At 40.3% G+C, this 19,470-nt stretch overlaps 1 protein-coding gene across 1 annotated transcript in view; it reads right to left on the reverse strand.

The window, feature by feature from the left end:
• The window catches only part of elp4 (elongator acetyltransferase complex subunit 4), a 201,724-nt gene that overhangs the window by 138,180 nt on the left and 44,074 nt on the right, over positions 1-19,470 (reverse strand). Inside the window, exons 3-4 of the mRNA XM_067994193.1 lie at positions 8,174-8,295; positions 2,016-2,168 (exon numbers count right to left, since the gene is read on the reverse strand). Coding sequence (XP_067850294.1) covers positions 2,016-2,168; positions 8,174-8,295 — 275 coding nt within the window. The remainder of the gene's footprint in view (positions 1-2,015; positions 2,169-8,173; positions 8,296-19,470) is intronic.

Below are 19,470 nucleotides of genomic sequence, written 5' to 3' on the forward strand. Positions count from 1 at the left end.
GCACTACTGAGAGATACGGAGAAATATGCAAGGGTGTCCCTTTGGAACATTAAGGATTATGTGACAATTCAGTGGAACATATTTCTCCGTTAACCGTATTCAATGTTTAGAAATGAACTTCATTCATCCAATTATCCACTTTGAAATTGCTGGAAACCTTGTGAATTACCCAGCATCCTTTGAGTGCTAAAGTCCAGAGAGTTTCAGAGGTGAATATATCTTCTTAAAAAACTATTTGTTCACTTATAAACCTGAATGAAACATTTTGTTTTACTCTGTAACATACTGACATATTAATAGGTCTGAATAAACTAGATTATTTGGTTGGGAAGTGATTTTACATGGTAATACATCAAGAAACCAAAAGCAATTTACATTTGAATAGAGCTTGTAGAAGCAGCACTCCTCTGCTAAATATGTACCAGTAACTTCACACTGTGAAATGGACTAAAGCCAAAGCAAAGCAGGAATGAAATGTGACCTAGGGGACAAATTACAAGTTTGTCTTATAAATACTATAATAAAAAAAAGTCTTTTTACCCTGAATTTTGCACATTTGTAAAAGTCGTGCTTTGTTTTCTCCCAGCTTCCAGAGGGTTGGATGCACAATGGCTTTTGATATCCTGATGTACGATCTTGGAAGATTGCTTACCAATCGCATAATCTAGTTTTATTTAGCCTTATTAACACAACAATGCACTGTAAAGTGAAATTAAATGATGAATTCAAGTATGTGGAATACATTAACCTCTAACACCCTGTCTCATTTTGCCCCAGCACTAAAAGGAGTTGGTTCCAGTGATTTTGAAGTGGCTTGTTGCCACACAAAGTTAGAAAGAAAGGCATCTGCACACATTTACTTGTGTCTCTCGATCCCTCCTCAATAGAGCTGCCCAAAATGCAGAATATGGCTCTCCTTACAGACTGGCTACCCATTGGTTCCAAAAGAACTGCAACATTCATCTGGTAAGAATTAGAAACTTTAAAACAGTTACACGATTCCTTTACTAACTGAGCTATCTGGCATTATCAAAGGGTTTTTGCATCAGTGCAGGTCTGACAAATTGTACCATGGTACTCTCTTGTTTCGAGAACTTTTTTTTAAAAGGGTTCAGAAATTGCTGCTGAAGGAAAGGTTTGTCTATTATTGTCAGTTATGAGCAGAACAATAAAAAGTGAGTAAAATTCCTCCCAATGACTCAACTGGTTAAAAAAAAATAAGCATCTAGCTGAGCCATACAGGCCAGAAGATTCTAGATTCAATTTCTAGTCTGTGCTGTGTCAGCCAGTAGGGGCAATTACAATGGACCTCATCATGCCTGGGCTAGAGAAAAAAAAATTAGCCCGTTAATAATCACTGTCTAGGTTCACATATTAAGATTAATCACTTGGTTCAGATCCTGCAAGGGGGAAGGGGGAGGAGGAGAGGGTGGTGTCTGTAGAACACCACAACAGTAGTCAATGATTTTGGAGGGGGAAAAAAAAGCACATTTTCTACAGATCATGTGGAATTGACCATTTTCATTATTCCTGTACATCAACAGCTTTACAAGGAAACTGATTGCTGCTTGCAATGGTCTGTCTGGCTTCACATTTAAAATAGTTGAAAACACCAGTTCCCATAGAAATTACAATCAGACCTAACCGAAAGTTACCTGCAATCATTAAAAATGATTAAGTCATGGAATAAAATTATTCATTTTTATTCAGAGTGAAAAATCAGTTACAGATCAAAACAATTTAAGCACAGATCTTTTAAAAAAGTCTATTACCGCATAAAAATGTCACACAAATTAAACCCCAACCTTTGTAATATTTCATGCTGTAAAATAGTGCGAAGCTGCACAAGGGCAAATGTAGACAAACTAGAAAACAAATCAAATCCCACTTTTCATTGTTTTCTACACATTTGCACATGCTGGGTACATAGTAAATGCACATCTTGCAGACTTAATCAAAAGCTTTCTTCTGATTTATTTCATATAGTTGTGGCTTAAAGAAATGCAAGATTGTACCTTTACTTTTGGTAAGTTCTGGTACCGCCATGCTATTGTCATGGAATTCTGGGGTGCAGTGGTAGAATTATTGATATCCCCTGAATTGTCTTCTAGCTCTCTGATAGCTTTATCGATCTCTATCACATCATCAAGCAAAGGGGCAGGAAGCGCCTATTCAAAACAAAATGAGAAAAATGTATTTTTAAAATATACATATTTTGGCACAAAACACACATATACTGAATATTTCAGTGTTAAATGCATGAGTAACATAAAATGAAAATACTCTAAGGGAGAAACAGCTACTATTGGAAATAAAAGTAAACTTTACCAGAACTTGAAACCATGACAGTCGAATGAGGCTAAAATCCAGCAATTCACTATCAAGTCAGTCACCTGCACTGTATTTCCAATTTCAAGTTCCTGCTATTATTCCTAAGCCCTGTGCTAAATGGTTTGGGGATTTAATGTGGATCACCATGCCTTCATGCATTCAGAAATTAAAAATGTACATGGAACCATTGTGTTTCCCCTTTATTTTCTCCACACTCTAAACTACAAAATGTAAAACTAGTGTAGCTACTATATTTTGGAATTTGTGGAAAAAAACCTACATATTGGTTTAATCTTTTGCATCCTGCAATTTGAAACACTCCTAAGGAGTTTCTGTCCTCCATACAATAAAAAAACAAGCTATTGTCTTCAAAATAACACAAATTAACACCTGCAACATTTCAGGCAGTGTTATCTTCATTAAGCTTGATTATCCAAATGCCAATCAGTGATCCTTACAGATCACTTTTCTGGCAAAGATCATTAAGATAATTCCTACTTAAGCACTCACCTAACTCCCAGGGCTGGTCATTGTTTCAGCTTTTGCTGCCTCCTTGTACTGCACCAGCACTGTGTAATATTTGCAGGGAAGAAATCTCAAGAGTGGTTTAACTATTTCACACCAGTCACCTTTTAATATAACAATAGGGATGAATCCAGCATACCCTTTGACAATGCTGTTCTGTGCAACCCTTTTTCTCCAATAAACTGTACATCAATTTCGCCGTAGAATCTGTGCTACTTCACACTTGTTCATTCATCTATGATTATATCTTTGCACTAACAAAGCTTATTGGCTATTTTCCTTTAATATTTGGCTATTTTCCTTTAATATTTGAGTGACAGCCATGTTGCATGAAAAATAAATCCAAATGTATGAAGTCTATTCAAAAATAAGTGGTGTTAATGGTATTTTTCAAAATGTAAAAAAACAAGGATTGAAATTAAATTTTTGTTCGAAAATGTAATTCCTTGGGCTAATATTTATTCCTTATAGCAACAGTCATTGAGACATTTGGACATGCTACTATGCTCCAGTTAGCATAATTAATAAAAAAGCATTTCCAAGAAAATAACAATATAGAACAGTCTAATTATATGACAAAATAAGTTAGTCAATAAGGCTCAGATTAAACCTCAGGAAAAAAACTGAAAAATAAATGAGAGATTAAGAAGCTACTTACAGTGCAGTTATACTGGCACTTTCACATCAGCGCAAAGCAGTTTTGGAGATGCATTGCCGTGAAAGTGACAACATAACACCAGAATCGGATCCCAATCTGACTCTTCAATGTACTAAAGATAGAAGACCCCCTCCCACCCCACAGGGAAGCTGTTTCATGTCATTTGGGCTTGGCGCCCAAGTATAACTGCAATGCGAAGCTAGGCTTAGAAAGTGGTTTGCTGAAACTCCTGGGTGCTCGATAAACTTATTCCTGACAAAGCATGATGCGCAGCCTGCAATATAACATGGGTCTCGTCTACTGACAGTTGTACGCTCCAGCTGATGGTCTCAGACCAACAGTGTAATATAGCTGCAGACCTAATTTTGCTTTATTTGAATCCCTGTACAAATCATTCGCAACTACTCACTATTTATTATATTGCCCATCTGAATTCATACATTAACCTGCTTACATCATTTTGTTTTGACAGAAAAGGAAATCACAGGCACTGTTACAATCTGACCCTTCTTACAAGCGGAATTCTCCAGAGTATAATAAAACCCAAGGTACCCCATCCCACAGTTAATGAGGCTTAACCTCACACCCTTCTAAGCTAGCTTAATTGCTCGTGCATTAAGCCAAGTAAAGACATCACATACCACTCTATTCTATTTACAATAAAGGAGAAAAGACTTATATTATGTAGCAGCTAAACTTCGATCATTGGCTTATCAGTTAGGGTAATCCATACTTCATAAGCAGCACAACTGTGAAAAGCACTTTGATCCTCACAGTCATCCACTTTTAACTTTTCAGTAATGAATGTGTGGAAGAGTTTTGAATTAACAGTTGATTTGGACCACAATCTTGGTGTAGAAGTAGTAATTAATTAAATAAAATGAGAATCAAAGTTAGTGCTGGATTTCTTAAGGGGAAAACTCAATAAATTTGCCTGTATTTACCGAACTGTGATCCAGTGAAGTTTAGTACTGTGTTGGTTTGTGACCATCTGTCTGAACTCTCCCTGCAAAAGATACTTATCTATAGTAAAATAAAAATCTTACGTTTGCGTGCACTTGCTATCAACTTTTTCCATTATAAATTCCTAAATCCGCATTTATAATTGAAACATGCAATCAAAAAGGTTAATGGAATGTTGGCCTTCATCTCAAGAGGGTTGAAATACTAAAGTGAGGAAGTGCCTTGGTCAGACCCCATCTTGAGTACTGCAATCAGTTGGGGCACTGAACCTCAGAAAATAAAAATTGGCCTTGAAAGGTGTACAGCACAAATTCGCCAGAATGATACAAGGGCTTAAATTATGAGGGCAAGTTGTATAAACCTAGCTTGAATTCCCTTGAGTTTAGAAGGTTGAGGGGTGATCTAATTGAGGACTTTAAAATGATAAAGGGATTCGATAGGGTAGATACAGACAAACTATTTCCTCTGGCGAGGGAATCCAGAACAAGGGGACGTAATCTTAAAATTAGAACTAGGCCATTTTGGATCAAAATCAGGAAGCACTTTTTCACACAAAGGGTAGTGAAAATATGGAACACTCCCTCCCAAAGGCTGTGCATGCTGGGTCAATTGAAATTTTCAAGACTGAGATCACTAGATTTTTCTTAGGTATGAGTCAAGGGATATGGAGTAAAGGCAGGTAAATGGAGTTGAGGTACAGGTCAGCTATGATCTGATTGAATGGGAGAACAGGCTCGAGGGGCTGAATGGCCTACTCATTTTCCTATATGTTTGTATGTAATCACATTCTTCTGCCAGTGGAGGCGCTGCATTGCCACCACTGGTGGGAGGTTGTAATTACGGCGTGACAATCTTACATGGACAGTTTCCATCATAAATGTGGACATAGGAATCTATAATGAGAATATAAATATAAGGACAGATTGTATGACTTTAAAATGGGGATGGAATATCATCAATGTGCCCTGGTCCAGTTATCCTCCGCTCTGTGTCTCAACTTCACCTGAAGATTTCACTTGTTCTTGACTTCCCATGTGTTGTGTCTTGTGCATATCTTTCGCTTCATACTGCAGAAGTGTCACACTGCAGTGCACCACATAGGGAAACAAAACACAATAGCTACTTTAAGAGAGAAGCATGATTTGAGGCAAATGTCCAATTGACTAAAGGTGAGTGAATCAAATACTAGCAAGATAATTTTAAGACAATTGGCAAAAAAGCCAGGGGGGAGATGAGGAGAAATGTTTTTACTCAGTGAGTTACGATGATCTGGAATGCACTACCTGAAAGGGTGGTGGAAGCGGATTCAATAGTAACTTTCAAAAAGGAAGTGGATATATACTTGAAAAGGAAAAATTTGCAGGTCTCCGGGGAAAGAGCAGGGGAGCGGGACTAATTTGATAGCTCTTTCAAACAGTCGGCACAGGCACGATAGGTGAATGGCTTCTTTCTGTGCTGTATTATTCTATAAAAGGTATTAATGAGGAGTAAATAAACAGCACAAATCCTAGCAGCCAAATCCCTCAATTTATTTTTCAAAGCTACCATTCACAAATCAGCAGTATCAAAAAACCTTCAAAAAAAAGCTCCAACTTTGCCTTGTGGCTTTTCAAACAATTGACCATATACATTGAAAAATATAATTTAACACGTCAAACTTAGCCATAAAATGATTTATTTTTATTTTAGAAACTCTTGTATAAACTGTCCTCTGTGCAGGCCTGTTCCTATCTCTGTGAGCTGGCACTAGATTGCAATCATATTCCCAGTGGCTGCATTGTATTTTCCTGGCTATATTTCCCAGGCTTTGGGAATGTTCCATGTAATTTATAACCTGCGTGCAAAGCTACAGGCTCCAACTTTCCACTTCCACCCATCCATTCTCTGGCCCCCAGCAAGTGTGTTCAGATGTGACAAGATGCTACTTAACCACCTCCCCACTCCACCCCCACCCCCAACAATCCCTTGAGAGAGACAAGATAATTTCTGCGTCTTTCTGCGTTTAGGGCCTAGAGTTTTGCTCCAAGTCAGGCAGATGAGAGGAAAAGTTGTACAAAACATAGAAAAACAGATATACAGAATGAAAGGAACAGAAAAAGGCATAGAATAAACTAGAAAAATAAATATAAAGGATAAAGAAATACAGAAACTCTGACAGGCGTAACAAAGAAGCGAGACAGAGGCATAGTGACAGAAACAGAAAGAAGACTAGAAAGTGCAAAAAGTCACAATTGGGAGGAGAGACATAACTTCTTCTAAATTTTGTCCACGAGCAATGTTACAGGTGATGAATTATAATATATACATGTTTCATGGTATAACGATCCTGTCATTACAACATAGCATGTACTCTATGTATCACTGTCAGCCGTGGCTCAGTGGTAGCACTCTCGCCTCTGAGTCAGAAGGTTGTGGGTTCAGGTCCCACTCCAGAGACTTGAGCACAAAATCTAGGCTGACACTCCAGTGCAGTACTAAGGGAGTGCTGCACTGTCTTAGGTGCAATCTTTCGGATGACTTGTTAAACCGAGGTCCCGTCTGCCCCCTCAGGTGGACATAAAAGATCCCACAGCACTATTCTGAAGAAGAGCAAGGGAGTTCTCCCTGGTGTCCTGGCCAATATTTATCGCTCAACCAACATCACTAAAACAGGTTATCTGGTCATTATCTCATTGCTGTTTGTGGGGACCTTGCTGTGTGCAAATTGGCTGCCATGTTTCCTACTTTACAACAGTGGCTAATCTTCAAAAGTACTTCATTGGTTGTAAAGCGTTTTGGGATATCCTGAGGTTGTGAAAGGCCCTATATAAATGCAAGTCTTTCTTTCAGACCTACTGTGGGCAATGATGGGCTAATACATTTTTGTTGATTAATTCTAAAAGAAATATATAAATTATATAGTTTTTGTGACTCTATATGGCACAAGCTCTGAGTTACTGTTGTGGGTTTAAGATAATGCAATTTAAGACCCAGGATATTACTGATGCTTTGACAATGGACCTGAAGGTACACAGTATTATGTGACAGAACTGTAGTATTACAAGATTTACAAGTTTATGAACCAGTATATGTATATTTAAATATTATTATTACAGTTCAATTTATATACTATAATCAAAATTGTTTCTTTCTTTAAAAGACATTGCATGCTTAGGAACTACATTATCTGTGAACACCCATCATATCATACAATGGAATTTAGAGCACTATATTTAGTATATTATGCAGGGATGGGTGAATGTTTGTGTTTTTTATATTAATTGCAGAAATCCTGAACAATTATGTAAAATGAATGCATGTTCCAAACAAATGGCTGAAGGTTACTGAGCAGTACCAGAGGAATAATTGATGGGGTACTCGGGATGTCTCAATAATATTATTGCGATCTTTAAGAATCATTTCCAAACATCACACAATATTAAGTAACTGTTGATCTGACCCTCCCCCCCACCCAGGAATTAATTTCTTTACTTCCTTTATAATTGCCCTGTTTTATTATTCGTAGAAGTATTATTGCAAGAGTGTATCACAATAAACTAGCACTGATAGATTATATATATCAGCTTCAGATTCAAATCAGTTGAGGAGTTTCAAGGACACCAAGTCAATGTAATGATCAATATTTAGAGGCAAAATATACTAAGACAATAATCGAAGCAAAATACCTTCCCACAACACCTTCAACAAAAACAGTACCTGTAATATTTCCTCAGGATGATCTCTGGCAGATGCTATGAAAAGAGAGTGCCCGCAAACAACACCTTCTGCTACAAAATACTTCAGCAGCATCCGTGAGTAGCTCTCGTACCTATCCTCCTCTGCAAAAATAATCACAGACAGCAATTTGTTAAGTATTAATAGATAAAAATTTAAATATTACAGGATAATTAAGCTATTAAAATTAAATATCTTTCTGTGCAGAACAACTGCATAATTCCTCACGAAACTATCTCCATCTTCGTACAGTTTTTAAGATCAATTTATCTGGATAAAATAGTTAATGATTTATTCTGTACCTTGTAATATATCCTCAGGTTCACGAATTTTAAGTCTTTCACCATAATTAGACTGTAATTCAAAAGATCTGAAAGCTAACAGAAGGTGGTCTTGTAACAAAGCTGATCGCATTTACACCTCTGAAGAATAGATTTAGCATTTAATACTTTTCACCTCGGTAGCAAAAGCCAAGCTGTTCGGTAGGCAGTAAACCTGTTGTAAAGTCGACTCTGTCAGTAACATTCCTGTCTTAAAATTTTAATTTACATGATAAAATTACTTTTATTTTACCTTTACAAATATTTTTATCCCCCGAATTGTGTTATACCTATCCCACCATCTCCAACGTATTATTTATACCACAAGTGATGACATCATCTCCCTACCTTTTTATGCAGTTGACATCTTAACTGAAGAGGGAAAAAAGTTTCATAGTGATATCAGTCCGACTAAGTTCACATTTAAAATTTGCATGTGTTTCTAATCTTTACCATCTCATTTACTTAACCCAATGTATGGTAGGAACTCACTTGCTTGTGAGTTATCAGTTCAGTCCATTTGTGGAATATAAATTGTATCCCACTGTTCATTAGATATGCTCCATTTAACTTTCATTAGAGCAGCAAATATCCTTTGTTAATTTAAAAATGTACAGATTTTCTTTGGTCTCCTGCGTGGAAAAAATGTGAAAATTCACAGTGCTAAATGTTAGAATGCAGATTTAGTGAAATCAAAAAACCCTACACAGAACAGTTTTTTATTTCAGAATAAGCTGAAAAAAATAGATTTTTTTTCCCTTGCATGACAGAACACTGCTTCTGTATTCAAGAGGTTAACAATCAACTCAAAGTCAATCTTTTAAAAAAAAACTCCACAAAAACGCACTGACAATATTTTTGATGACTGTCAGCAGCTTCTGTAAAGAAGATGACAGCTCTACAATTTGTCATTTTTGAATTGTCTATTAGTAATTGAATTTAAAAAAGGTTTAATGACCTAGAAATCAGAGGACCAAGTCAGCCCCCAGATGGCATTCTTTTAGGCCTTTTGATGGTATCAAAGTTAACAATAACAGATCACAACTGAAAGCCGCTACAAGGGTCTGACACATTTTTGGGTTAGAGGCCACAACTGTAGCCCCTTTCCTTAGGCTGACTGGCATTAAAGATATTCCTTTCAATGAAACAACAATCGCTTTAAAGCAGTCGATGGCTGTCTTAAGCAATTTTTATGAGTCACAAACACAAGTAGTTTACAAGTAATGTAAAGGAATTGGGAAGATCTTAGAGGAGACTTCCAACTAAATGCTAGTAGTGCTCAGCATTTGTCTAACAATTCATCAAAATACTTAATAATATCAGTGTATTTTGTTTACTATTTGCTTATTTTGTTGTTGCTTGACTTCTTTAATTGGGACTAGGTTCTGTCCTAAGCCAACAAATCAATCTTTAAAAAAAAGTGGGCTGGGAGAGTTCAAATAAAATTCTGGACTGTGTTTGATATTTTCAACATATCAGATATGTATTTCAGAGAACCGTTAACATTGCATCTGTTTATTGTGTTGCAAAGATCATTGTGTTCAATTTTACAATGTGGTTCTCTTACTATTGTACATGATTTGATTTTCATGTCAACAGTATTCAGTAGGATATGACCTGAAGCAGAGAAAGACAATGGGAGAAACGGCATTCAATACTGAATCAGGAGAAAACAAAGTGAGACAAAAACTACTTTTATATTGCACAAGGTCCGTTTAACAAAAAAAGTGTCCTCCCCTGTCAACTTTAGCGAATTGGGTAAGTTTATTTTGGGTTTGCCACTGGCTGTGCAAAACCTGCACTTAACCCAATACAAAAGCACCTAAATATTCTCCAAGGAAGTAAAATTAAAGAAAGGTTAAAGATACAGGTGCGAATAGTTTAAAGGATTAACTCAATGGCCAGGGTTTACTTACATAACAATGTATTCCTGAAGTTAATGACAGAGGCGTCCATACCTAAGCCAGATGAACATTTAACTGACAGTAGGTGTGTGTGCCAAATTCAGTTTTGTGACTACCGGCAGATGAAACAATTTAACTTATAAACACCTACAGCGTTAAATACTCTCGGTTGGACACAGAATGGGATAAAATCGAAAACAAATGATGGCATGCAGCGTGTTAACAAGGGGTTTCAGATACCATAAACTGCAAGGTTAAAGCTCTGGCAAGTTAGTCCTCTGAAACTTGAGAGTGTATTAGATCCATGAGCGCACTGCCTGGTATGGGTGTATATGTATCATAAGATCATTATGGTTGAGAAAGCCATTTGGCCCATCTTATTTCATCCTTCCAGAAAAACCCTACATTCTCCCCATTGTAGCATCTAATTGTTTCTTAAATGATTCCAGAGTTTTCACCTCCACTATTTTATCTGGAAGCTCAACCATCTGTTGATTGTGAACAAGAGCTTCCTGATACCAGTCTTAAATTTACCTTATACTACACCTGTGTCCCCTTGTCTTATTCTCACAGTTTAGTTTAAATATCCAGATTAACCTTTCCCATACCCTTAACTATATTGCATACCTCTATAAAATCACTTTTCAGACACCTTCTATCTATTCTGAAAAGCCCAAGTCTCTCCATTCTTTCCTCATCATTCAGACCCAGACATTAGGGATCAGCTTTGTGGCTCTCCTCTGCACTACCTCCAGAACATGAATGTCTCTCACTTATTTCTCAGTGACCAGAAATGGACACAGTACGTAAGGTGGGGTCTGACCAAAGCATTGCACAGTTTGATTGTGACTTCCTCTGACTGATAGTCTACTGTTTTGGCTATGTAGTTCAATATTTTATTGGCTCTGTGGATTGCTGCACTACATTGGATAGGCATGTTGAGCGTCACGTCTACTATGACTCTTTCAGCTACATCTTTAGCTTTTTTAATGCCATGATGTAGTACATGCCCATTTTCCATCCTATGTGCAGCACTTTACACTTGTCTGCATTAAATTTCATCTGCCATTTTTCTGCCCACTTACATATTTCGTCCAACTCATTCTACAGTTTCTGAGTCGCCTTCTTTGATTCCACTGCTCCTCTTAGTTTGATGTGGAGATGCCGGTGATGGACTGGGGTGGACAAATGTATGGAATCTTACAACACCAGGTTATAGTCCAACAATTTTATTTTAAAATCACAAGCTTTCGGAGATTATCTCCTTCGTCAGGTGAGTGAGTTTGGTTTTGTCATTTTTAAAAAAAAAGTTTGGTCTTTTTTTGGTCTTAGTTTGGTCATTTTAAAAAAAAAACATTTGGTCTTTTTTAAACCACCAGCAATCGCCATAGTGAGTTTTCTTGCTACAATTGGCAGAAAGACAGGTTATTTATAACATTAGATCAGACTTATAATAAAATGCACTGAATAAATAATGTGCTCCGTGTTTTACAGTGATATAATGCTTCTATATATTTAAGGCAATGTAACTAGTTTAGGATGATCCACATGGCTCCCCGCTCTTTACTGATACTTTGCAGATTGCATTTGACCCATTTTCTCTGTGAAAACCAAAGACTTGTGGCCCTGATTATAGGCTGGAGGAAGTGGTGCATTACAGTGATTCCATGCATGCAAGAGACCCAAAATTCTTCGATGGCATCAGCACAAGCGGGTTTTGAGATCTTTATCTAGTTAACTAAACTTGGTAACCCACTGAAACTAGTGCAATATGTATTTATTCAACAAAGAACTTTTTTTCAAAAAAATATGCTGTTCGAGGATTTATGCCTTCTTTGGTTGCTGATGCTCTAATCATGTAGTGGGATCATGTGTAACAAATATGAAGCATTTTTTTCTCAGCAATATATTATGTATTGCCATTTTTCTTTCTGTCATGGCACATAAGGATTAAAAAAATCAGCTTCACTTGCAGAATTATTTTATTATATTATTTTATATATTAAGATCAACCCTACATTGCAAATTAGGGTGAACAAGTGATGACTGGCAGTACCCCTCTAGTAATTAGATGAAGGAAAAGGGGGATAAAGGGATATGGAAATACGGTGGGTGAGTGGACTATGCTTGCATGTGGATTGGTTGGGCCGAATGGCCCATTTCTGTAGTGTAACTTCTATGTAATGAACTGAAGGCTCCTTCTCAGGGTTCTGCTGCCATTCAACAATTGCTTGAGCTTCATTCTCTGAGCTGAATCACTGCCTTGTGATTCCCTGTCAAAATTCTGACATGATGAAAGCCGTATTCAATTGTAATTCTTATAAACCTCAGCCGACTGGCACAGGGGTATTGATGATTCCTCCACAGGCATTTAATCACAACACAAAACTGACCAATCAAAGCTCAGGGCAACTCAGTGATCGGATGCCCATAACCAATTAAAAAACACAGCCTCTCTTGCGATTAGAATTCCAACCCGAAAAGTGATGACATCATCAGCAAACAATGCAGCCACATGTAAATGAATCTAAAACCTTCACTCTGAAGCAATAATCTCTCTTATGTGAGCTTTTAATGTTATTTCTCCAGTGCTGTCCCTTGTTTCATACACTTAGAAATTACTGTGGTCTGTACTTAAAGAAACACACCAGTAAGGAAAGTTTTATCTACTTATTAACTTTCAACATAGTAAAATGCAGGTCAAATACCATGCAATGTAATTGTATGTTAAAGATTCAGAGATTGTTCAGCAAAATTAACTGCAGCATGCTTGAAATTATTTTGTACCCCTCTTTACTCAGTATCTAGGTGCTACACATTGCTTTGAAATTGAACTGCGGTCATACTGTAAAATTGAGTATCGATAGAACGGTTTTATCTTTAAATGAAAAGTTATCTTACAGTACATGCTGTGCTTGATACAAACAATACCTTTTATAAAGATATTGGAGCTGAATTGCTTGGCCATTTCAGTAGACTCTTGCTGTAGAAAAGCTGTAAACTCCACCGGGACCCCACTATTCCAGGTTCAAACCTGCCCAGAAATTTCCTGGGGTCTTGTTTCCGGGCAGAGCCTCCACCTGCTTCAGACAAGTCCAATGTCAAGGAGAGGGCAAGGGTAGAGACATCCTACACTGGGAATTTCTGCGTCCTTGGCCTCACAGGGATCTGCCGTACATTTGGAGGCTGGTGCACCAAGGGAAAAGAGGTGTATTGGTTTCCAAGAAGGACAGAATAGAATCATAGAAGTTTACAACATGGAAACAGGCCCTTCGGCCCAACATGTCCATGTCGCCCAGTTTATACCACTAAGCTAGTCCCAATTGCCTGCACTTGGCCCATATCCCTCTATACCCATCTTACCCATGTAACTGTCCAAATGCTTTTTAAAAGACAAAATTGTACCCGCCTCTACTACTGCCTCTGACAGCTCGTTCCAGACACTCACCACCCTTTGAGTGAAAAAATTGCCCCTCTGGACCCTTTTGTATCTCTCCTCTCTCACCTTAAATCTATGCCCCCTCGTTATAGACTCCCCTACCTTTGGGAAAAGATTTTGACTATCTACCTTATCTTTGCCCCTCATTATTTTATAGACTTCTATAAGATCACCCCTAAACCTCCTACTCTCCAGGGAAAAAAGTCTCAGTCTATCCAACCTCTCCCTATAAGTCAAACCATCAAGTCCCGGTAGCATCCTAGTAAATCTTTTCTGCACTCTTTCTAGTTTAATAATATCCTTTCTATAATAGGGTGACCAGAACTGTACACAGTGGGCCACATTGGGGCAATCCAGTCCAGAATTGTGGCCTAGTCCCCCAAAGACGGTTGGATTTATAAAAAATGTTTGCAACTACGGCCCCCTGAAAAAGTGGGGTTGCTGGGGACAATGGTAAATGTTTTCCCGGGAAGACCCCAGGAAATCTTGGCAAAAAAGATTTTCCAGCCCCCCCCCCCCACCCCCACATACTCTGGTGGGGTCAGCAATGAAGGGCAACTGCGCAAGTGCCTCAATTGGAGCCCATGTAAATACTTGGCCAATAAGCACAAACTGGTTAACAAAGCACATTTTCTGGTGTGCGTAACATACTTGCTGAAAATTGTAAATAAATTCACCAGTAAAACAAAATGAATGTTTTAAGTGTATCAGCTCGGCTCATTTAACAATATTCTTAGAGTCAAGAGATTGTGGGTTTGAGCCCATTACCAGGAGTTTGAGCTCATACCAACTGACATTCCAGTTAAAGTAGTTCTGCATTGTTAGTCCTTTGAATGAAACATTCAACTGTGGGCTCGTCTGCCTATTTTAGTGATTCAAGTGGACATTAAAGGTCTCATGGCATAATTCAAAAAGCAGGAAGTTCCCCTGGTGCCCTGGCCAATATTCCTCCCTCAAGCAATACCATCAAAAAACGGACTAACTGGTCACTCATTGGCAATTGTAGGATTTTGCTGAGCCCAAAATGGTTGTGGCATTTGTTTATATGTCAATCACTGAACTGCAAAGAAAATTATTATACAAAACATTTATACAGTGCCTTTAATGTAGAAAAAACATCCCAAAGTGTTTCGCGGGCGCTTCAGACAAAAATGGACACTAAGACAAAGAAGGAGCTATTAGGAAGGGTAACCAAACGCTCGGTCAAAGACGTGTGCATTAAAGAGGGTCTTCAAGTATGAGAGGGAAGTGGAGAGGCGTAGGAGTTTAGGGAGGGAATTAAAGAGCGTAAGGCATGGCCGCCAATTGTGGGGCAATGGGAAGGGGAGTGCACCAAAGGTCAGAGTCAGAGGAACAGAGAGTTAGGGGGTGTTGTAGGGCTGGAGGAGGTTACAGAAAGAGAGAGAGACAAGACCATGTAGGGATTTAAACATGAGGATGAAAATTTTACATCTGAGGTGTTGGGAAGCGGTGGCCAATGTAGGTCAGCAAGGACTAGAGTGATAAGTGATCGGGACTCGGTGCCGGATAGAATAGGGCAGCAGACTTTTGGATAAGCTGAAACTTACAGAGAGTGCATATGAGAGGGCAGTCAAGAGAGCATTGGAATAGTCGAGTCTAGAGGTGACAAAGGATGGATGAGGGTTCAGCTGCATATGGGCTGAGACAGGGGCAAAGAAGGGCGACGTTACGGAGGTAGAAGTAGGTGTTTTTGTGATGGAGAGTAAAGGGGGCTGGATGCTCAGCTTGGGGTCAAATAGGATGCAGAACATGCCAAAAGTCTGGGTCAGCCTGAGATAATGGCCAGGGAGGGTGATGGAATTGGTGATGAGGGTACGAAGATTATGGTGGAAACCAAAAATGATGGCTTTGGTATTCCCAATGTTTAACTTGAGCAAACTGAGGCTCATCCAAAATTGGAAATTGGACAATCAGTCCGACAGCACAGAGGCAGTGGAGGGGAAGAACTCGGTGTCGACGACGTATATGTGGAAGCTGACCCCACGTTTGCGGATATCAAGGGGCAGCATATAGATCAGGAAGAGCAGGGAACCAAGGACAGATCTTTGGGGGGCCTCCAGAGGTAACGGTGGAGGCTAACAGAAGCCATTGCTGGAGATGCTCTGGTTACAATTGGATAGGTAACAGTTTTGTGACATTTCTGAGAGATGTGAAAAAGTACTATACAAATGTAAGCCTTACCTTTTTTATTTCTACTCTACTACACCCATATCAAAAATGTGAGAGCAATGGCAGGGTGCGAGTTGCTGCTTCTGCTCCCCACTATGCACTGTTCTCACCTCAGCCTGGCCATTAGGGGGAACATGTAAAAAGGCCAGGCAATTTACCGCAGGGAGGGAGGGTAAAAAAAGATCAAACATTAATGTGCGAGTCTGTCTGAGCTATCCTCAGAATGCTCAGTTCAAGAACAGAGACCTGGTAGGAGGTCGGCTCTGTGCCCAAATTAAAAATAAATTACTGAACAAACACTGGAGAACTCGAGATCTGTGAATGTAGGAGATTGACAGCTTTATTTGCTACAATAAACTGGGACTTCTCTGGCTACCGAACTTTTCGACAATTATTCATGCATGTCCGTGGGTAGTTAAAAGACTGGGCCATACACAGGAAAGGCCAGGGTATATACCTAATGATGCAGCAAAAAGCAGAAAAGAGGAGTAAAGTCAGTGCAGCAACTAGGAAAGGCAAGTAATAAAAGTGTAATTGAATGCAGAAGTACTTCCATTTTCTGAGATAATCTTGTGGCAATTCTGAATGCTATTTGTCCTAGGGTGGGACAAAATAACCAAGTTCAATGGGTTGCTATTTACAGCAGCTTCAGTATGTACAGTGAGAGATTTGGAGCAGAGTTGAAAAAGTAATACCACTCAAAGCACAAACTTGTAGTCCATTTCGTTGCACTGTGAGGAATTTTATTTCGGGAGTTTCAGAATCCTCACTGAAGCTTATCTCGTCGATTGATTTTGGACACATCTCGACGTCCCAGATTCTTCCATCACCATCCCAGGGTATGTCTTGTCCCACCGGCAAGACAGACCGACCAGAGGTGGCGGTACAGTGATATACAGTCAGGAGGGAGTCTTCAACATTGACTCTGGACCCCATGAAATCTCATGGCATCAGGTCAAACATGGGCAAGGAAACCTCCTGCTGATTACCACCGACCGCCCTCCCTCAGCTGATGAATCAGTCGTCCTCCATGTTGAACACCACTTGGAGGAAGCACTGAGGGTAGCAAGGGCACAAAATGTACTCTGGGTGGGGGAATTCAATGTCCATCACCAAGAGTGGCTCGGTAGCACCACTACTGACCGAGCTGGCCGAGTCATGAAGGACATAGCTGCCAGACTGGGCCTGCGGCAGATGGTGAGCGAACCAACACAAGGGAAAAACTTACTTGACCTCGTCCTCACCAATCTACCTGTCGCAAATGCATCTGTCCATGACAGTATTGGTAGGAGTGACCACCGCACAGTCCTCGTGGAGATGAAGTCCCGTCTTCGCATTGAGGATACCATCCAACGTGTTGTGTGGCACTACCACAGTGCTAAATGGGATAGATTGAGAACAGATCTAGCAGCTCAAAACTGGGCATCCATGAGGCACTGTGGGCCATCAGCAGCAGCAGAATTGTATTCCAGCACAATCTGTAACCTCATGGCCCGGCATATTCCTCACTCTACCATTATCAACAAGCCAGGGGATCAACCCTGGTTCAATGAGGAGTGTAGAAGAGCAGGCCAGGAGCAGCATCAGGCATACCTAAAAATGAGGTGCCAATCTGGTGAAGCGACAACTCAGGACTACATGCATGCTAAACAGTGGAAGCAACATGCTATAGACAGAGCTAAGCGATTCCACAACGAACGGATCAGATCAAAGCTCTGCAGTCCTGCCACATCAGTCGTGAATGGTGGTGGACAATTAAACAACGAACGGGAGGAGGAGGCTCTGCAAACATCCCCATCCTCAACGATGGCGGAGTCCAGCACGTGAGTGCAAAAGACAAGGCTGAAGCGTTTGCAACCATCTTCAGCCAGAAGTGCCGAGTGGATGATCCATCTCAGCCTCCTCCCGATATCCCCACCATCACAGAAGCCAGTTTTCAGCCAATTCGGTTCACTCCACGTGATATCAAGAAACGGCTGAGTGCACTGGATACAGCAAAGACAATGGGCCCCGACAACATCCTAGCTGTAGTGCTGAAGACTTGCGCTCCAGAACTAGCTGCGCCTCTAGCCAAACTGTTCCAGTACAGTCTACCCGACAATGTGGAAAATTGCCCAGGTATGTCCTGTCCACAAAAAGCAGGACAAATCCAATCCGGCCAATTACCGTCCCATCAGTCTACTCTCAATCATCAGCAAAGTGATGGAAGTTGTCGTCGACAGTGCTATCAAGCGGCACTTATTCACCAATAACCTGCTCACCGATGCTCAGTTTGGGTTCTGCCAGGACCACTACGCTCCAGACCTCATTACAGCCTTGGTCCAAACATGGACAAAAGAGCTGAATTCCAGAGGTGAGGGGAGAGTGACTGCCCTTGACATCAAGGCAGCATTTGACCGAGTGTGGCACCAAGGAGCCCTAGTAAAATTGAAGTCAATGGGAATCAGGTGGAAAACTCTCCAGTGGCTGGAGTCATACCTAACACAAAGGAAGATGGTAGTGGTTGTTGGAGGCCAATCATCTCAGACCCAGGACATTGCTGCAGGAGTTCCTCAGGGCAGTGTCCTAGGCCCAACCATCTTCAGCTGCTTCATCAATGACCGTCCCTCCATCATAAGGTCAGAAATGGGGATGTTCTCTGATGATTGCAGTGTTCAGTTCCATTCGCAACCCCTCAAATAATGAAGCAGTCCAAGCCCGCATGCAGCAAGACCTGGACAACATCCAGGCTCGGGCTGATAAGTGGCAAGTAACATTCGTGCCAGACAAGTGCCAGGCAATGACCATCTCCAACAAGAGAGAGTCGAACCACCTCCCCATGACATTCAACGGCATTTCCATTGTTGAATCCCCCACCATCAACATTCTGGGGGTCACCATTGACCAGAAACTTAACTGGACCAGCCATATAAATACTGTGGCTACAAGAGCAGGTCAGAGACTGGGTATTCTGCGGCGAGTGACTCACCTCCTGACTCCCCAAAGCCTTTCCACCATCTACAAGGCACAAGTCAGGAGTGTGATGGAATACTCTCCACTTGCCTGGATGAGTGCAGCTCCAACAACACTCAAGAAGCTCGACACCATCCAGGACAAAGCAGCCCGCTTGATTGGCACCCCATCCACCACCCTAAACATTCACTCCCTTCACCACCGGCGCACTGTGGCTGAAATGTGTACCATTCACAGGATGCACTGCAGCAACTCGCCAACGCTTCTTCGACAGCACCTCCCAAACCCACGACCTCTTCCACCTAGAAGGACAAGAGCACCAGGTACATGGGAACACCACCACCTGCATGTTCCCCTCCAAGTCACACACCATCCCGACTTGGAAATATATTGCCGTTCCTTCATCGTCACTGGGTCAAAATCCTGGAACTCCCTTCCAAACGGCACTGTGGGAGAACCTTCACCACACGTACT

Source organism: Heptranchias perlo, chromosome 12 (assembly GCF_035084215.1).
Source record: "Heptranchias perlo isolate sHepPer1 chromosome 12, sHepPer1.hap1, whole genome shotgun sequence".
Taxonomy (NCBI): domain Eukaryota; kingdom Metazoa; phylum Chordata; class Chondrichthyes; order Hexanchiformes; family Hexanchidae; genus Heptranchias; species Heptranchias perlo.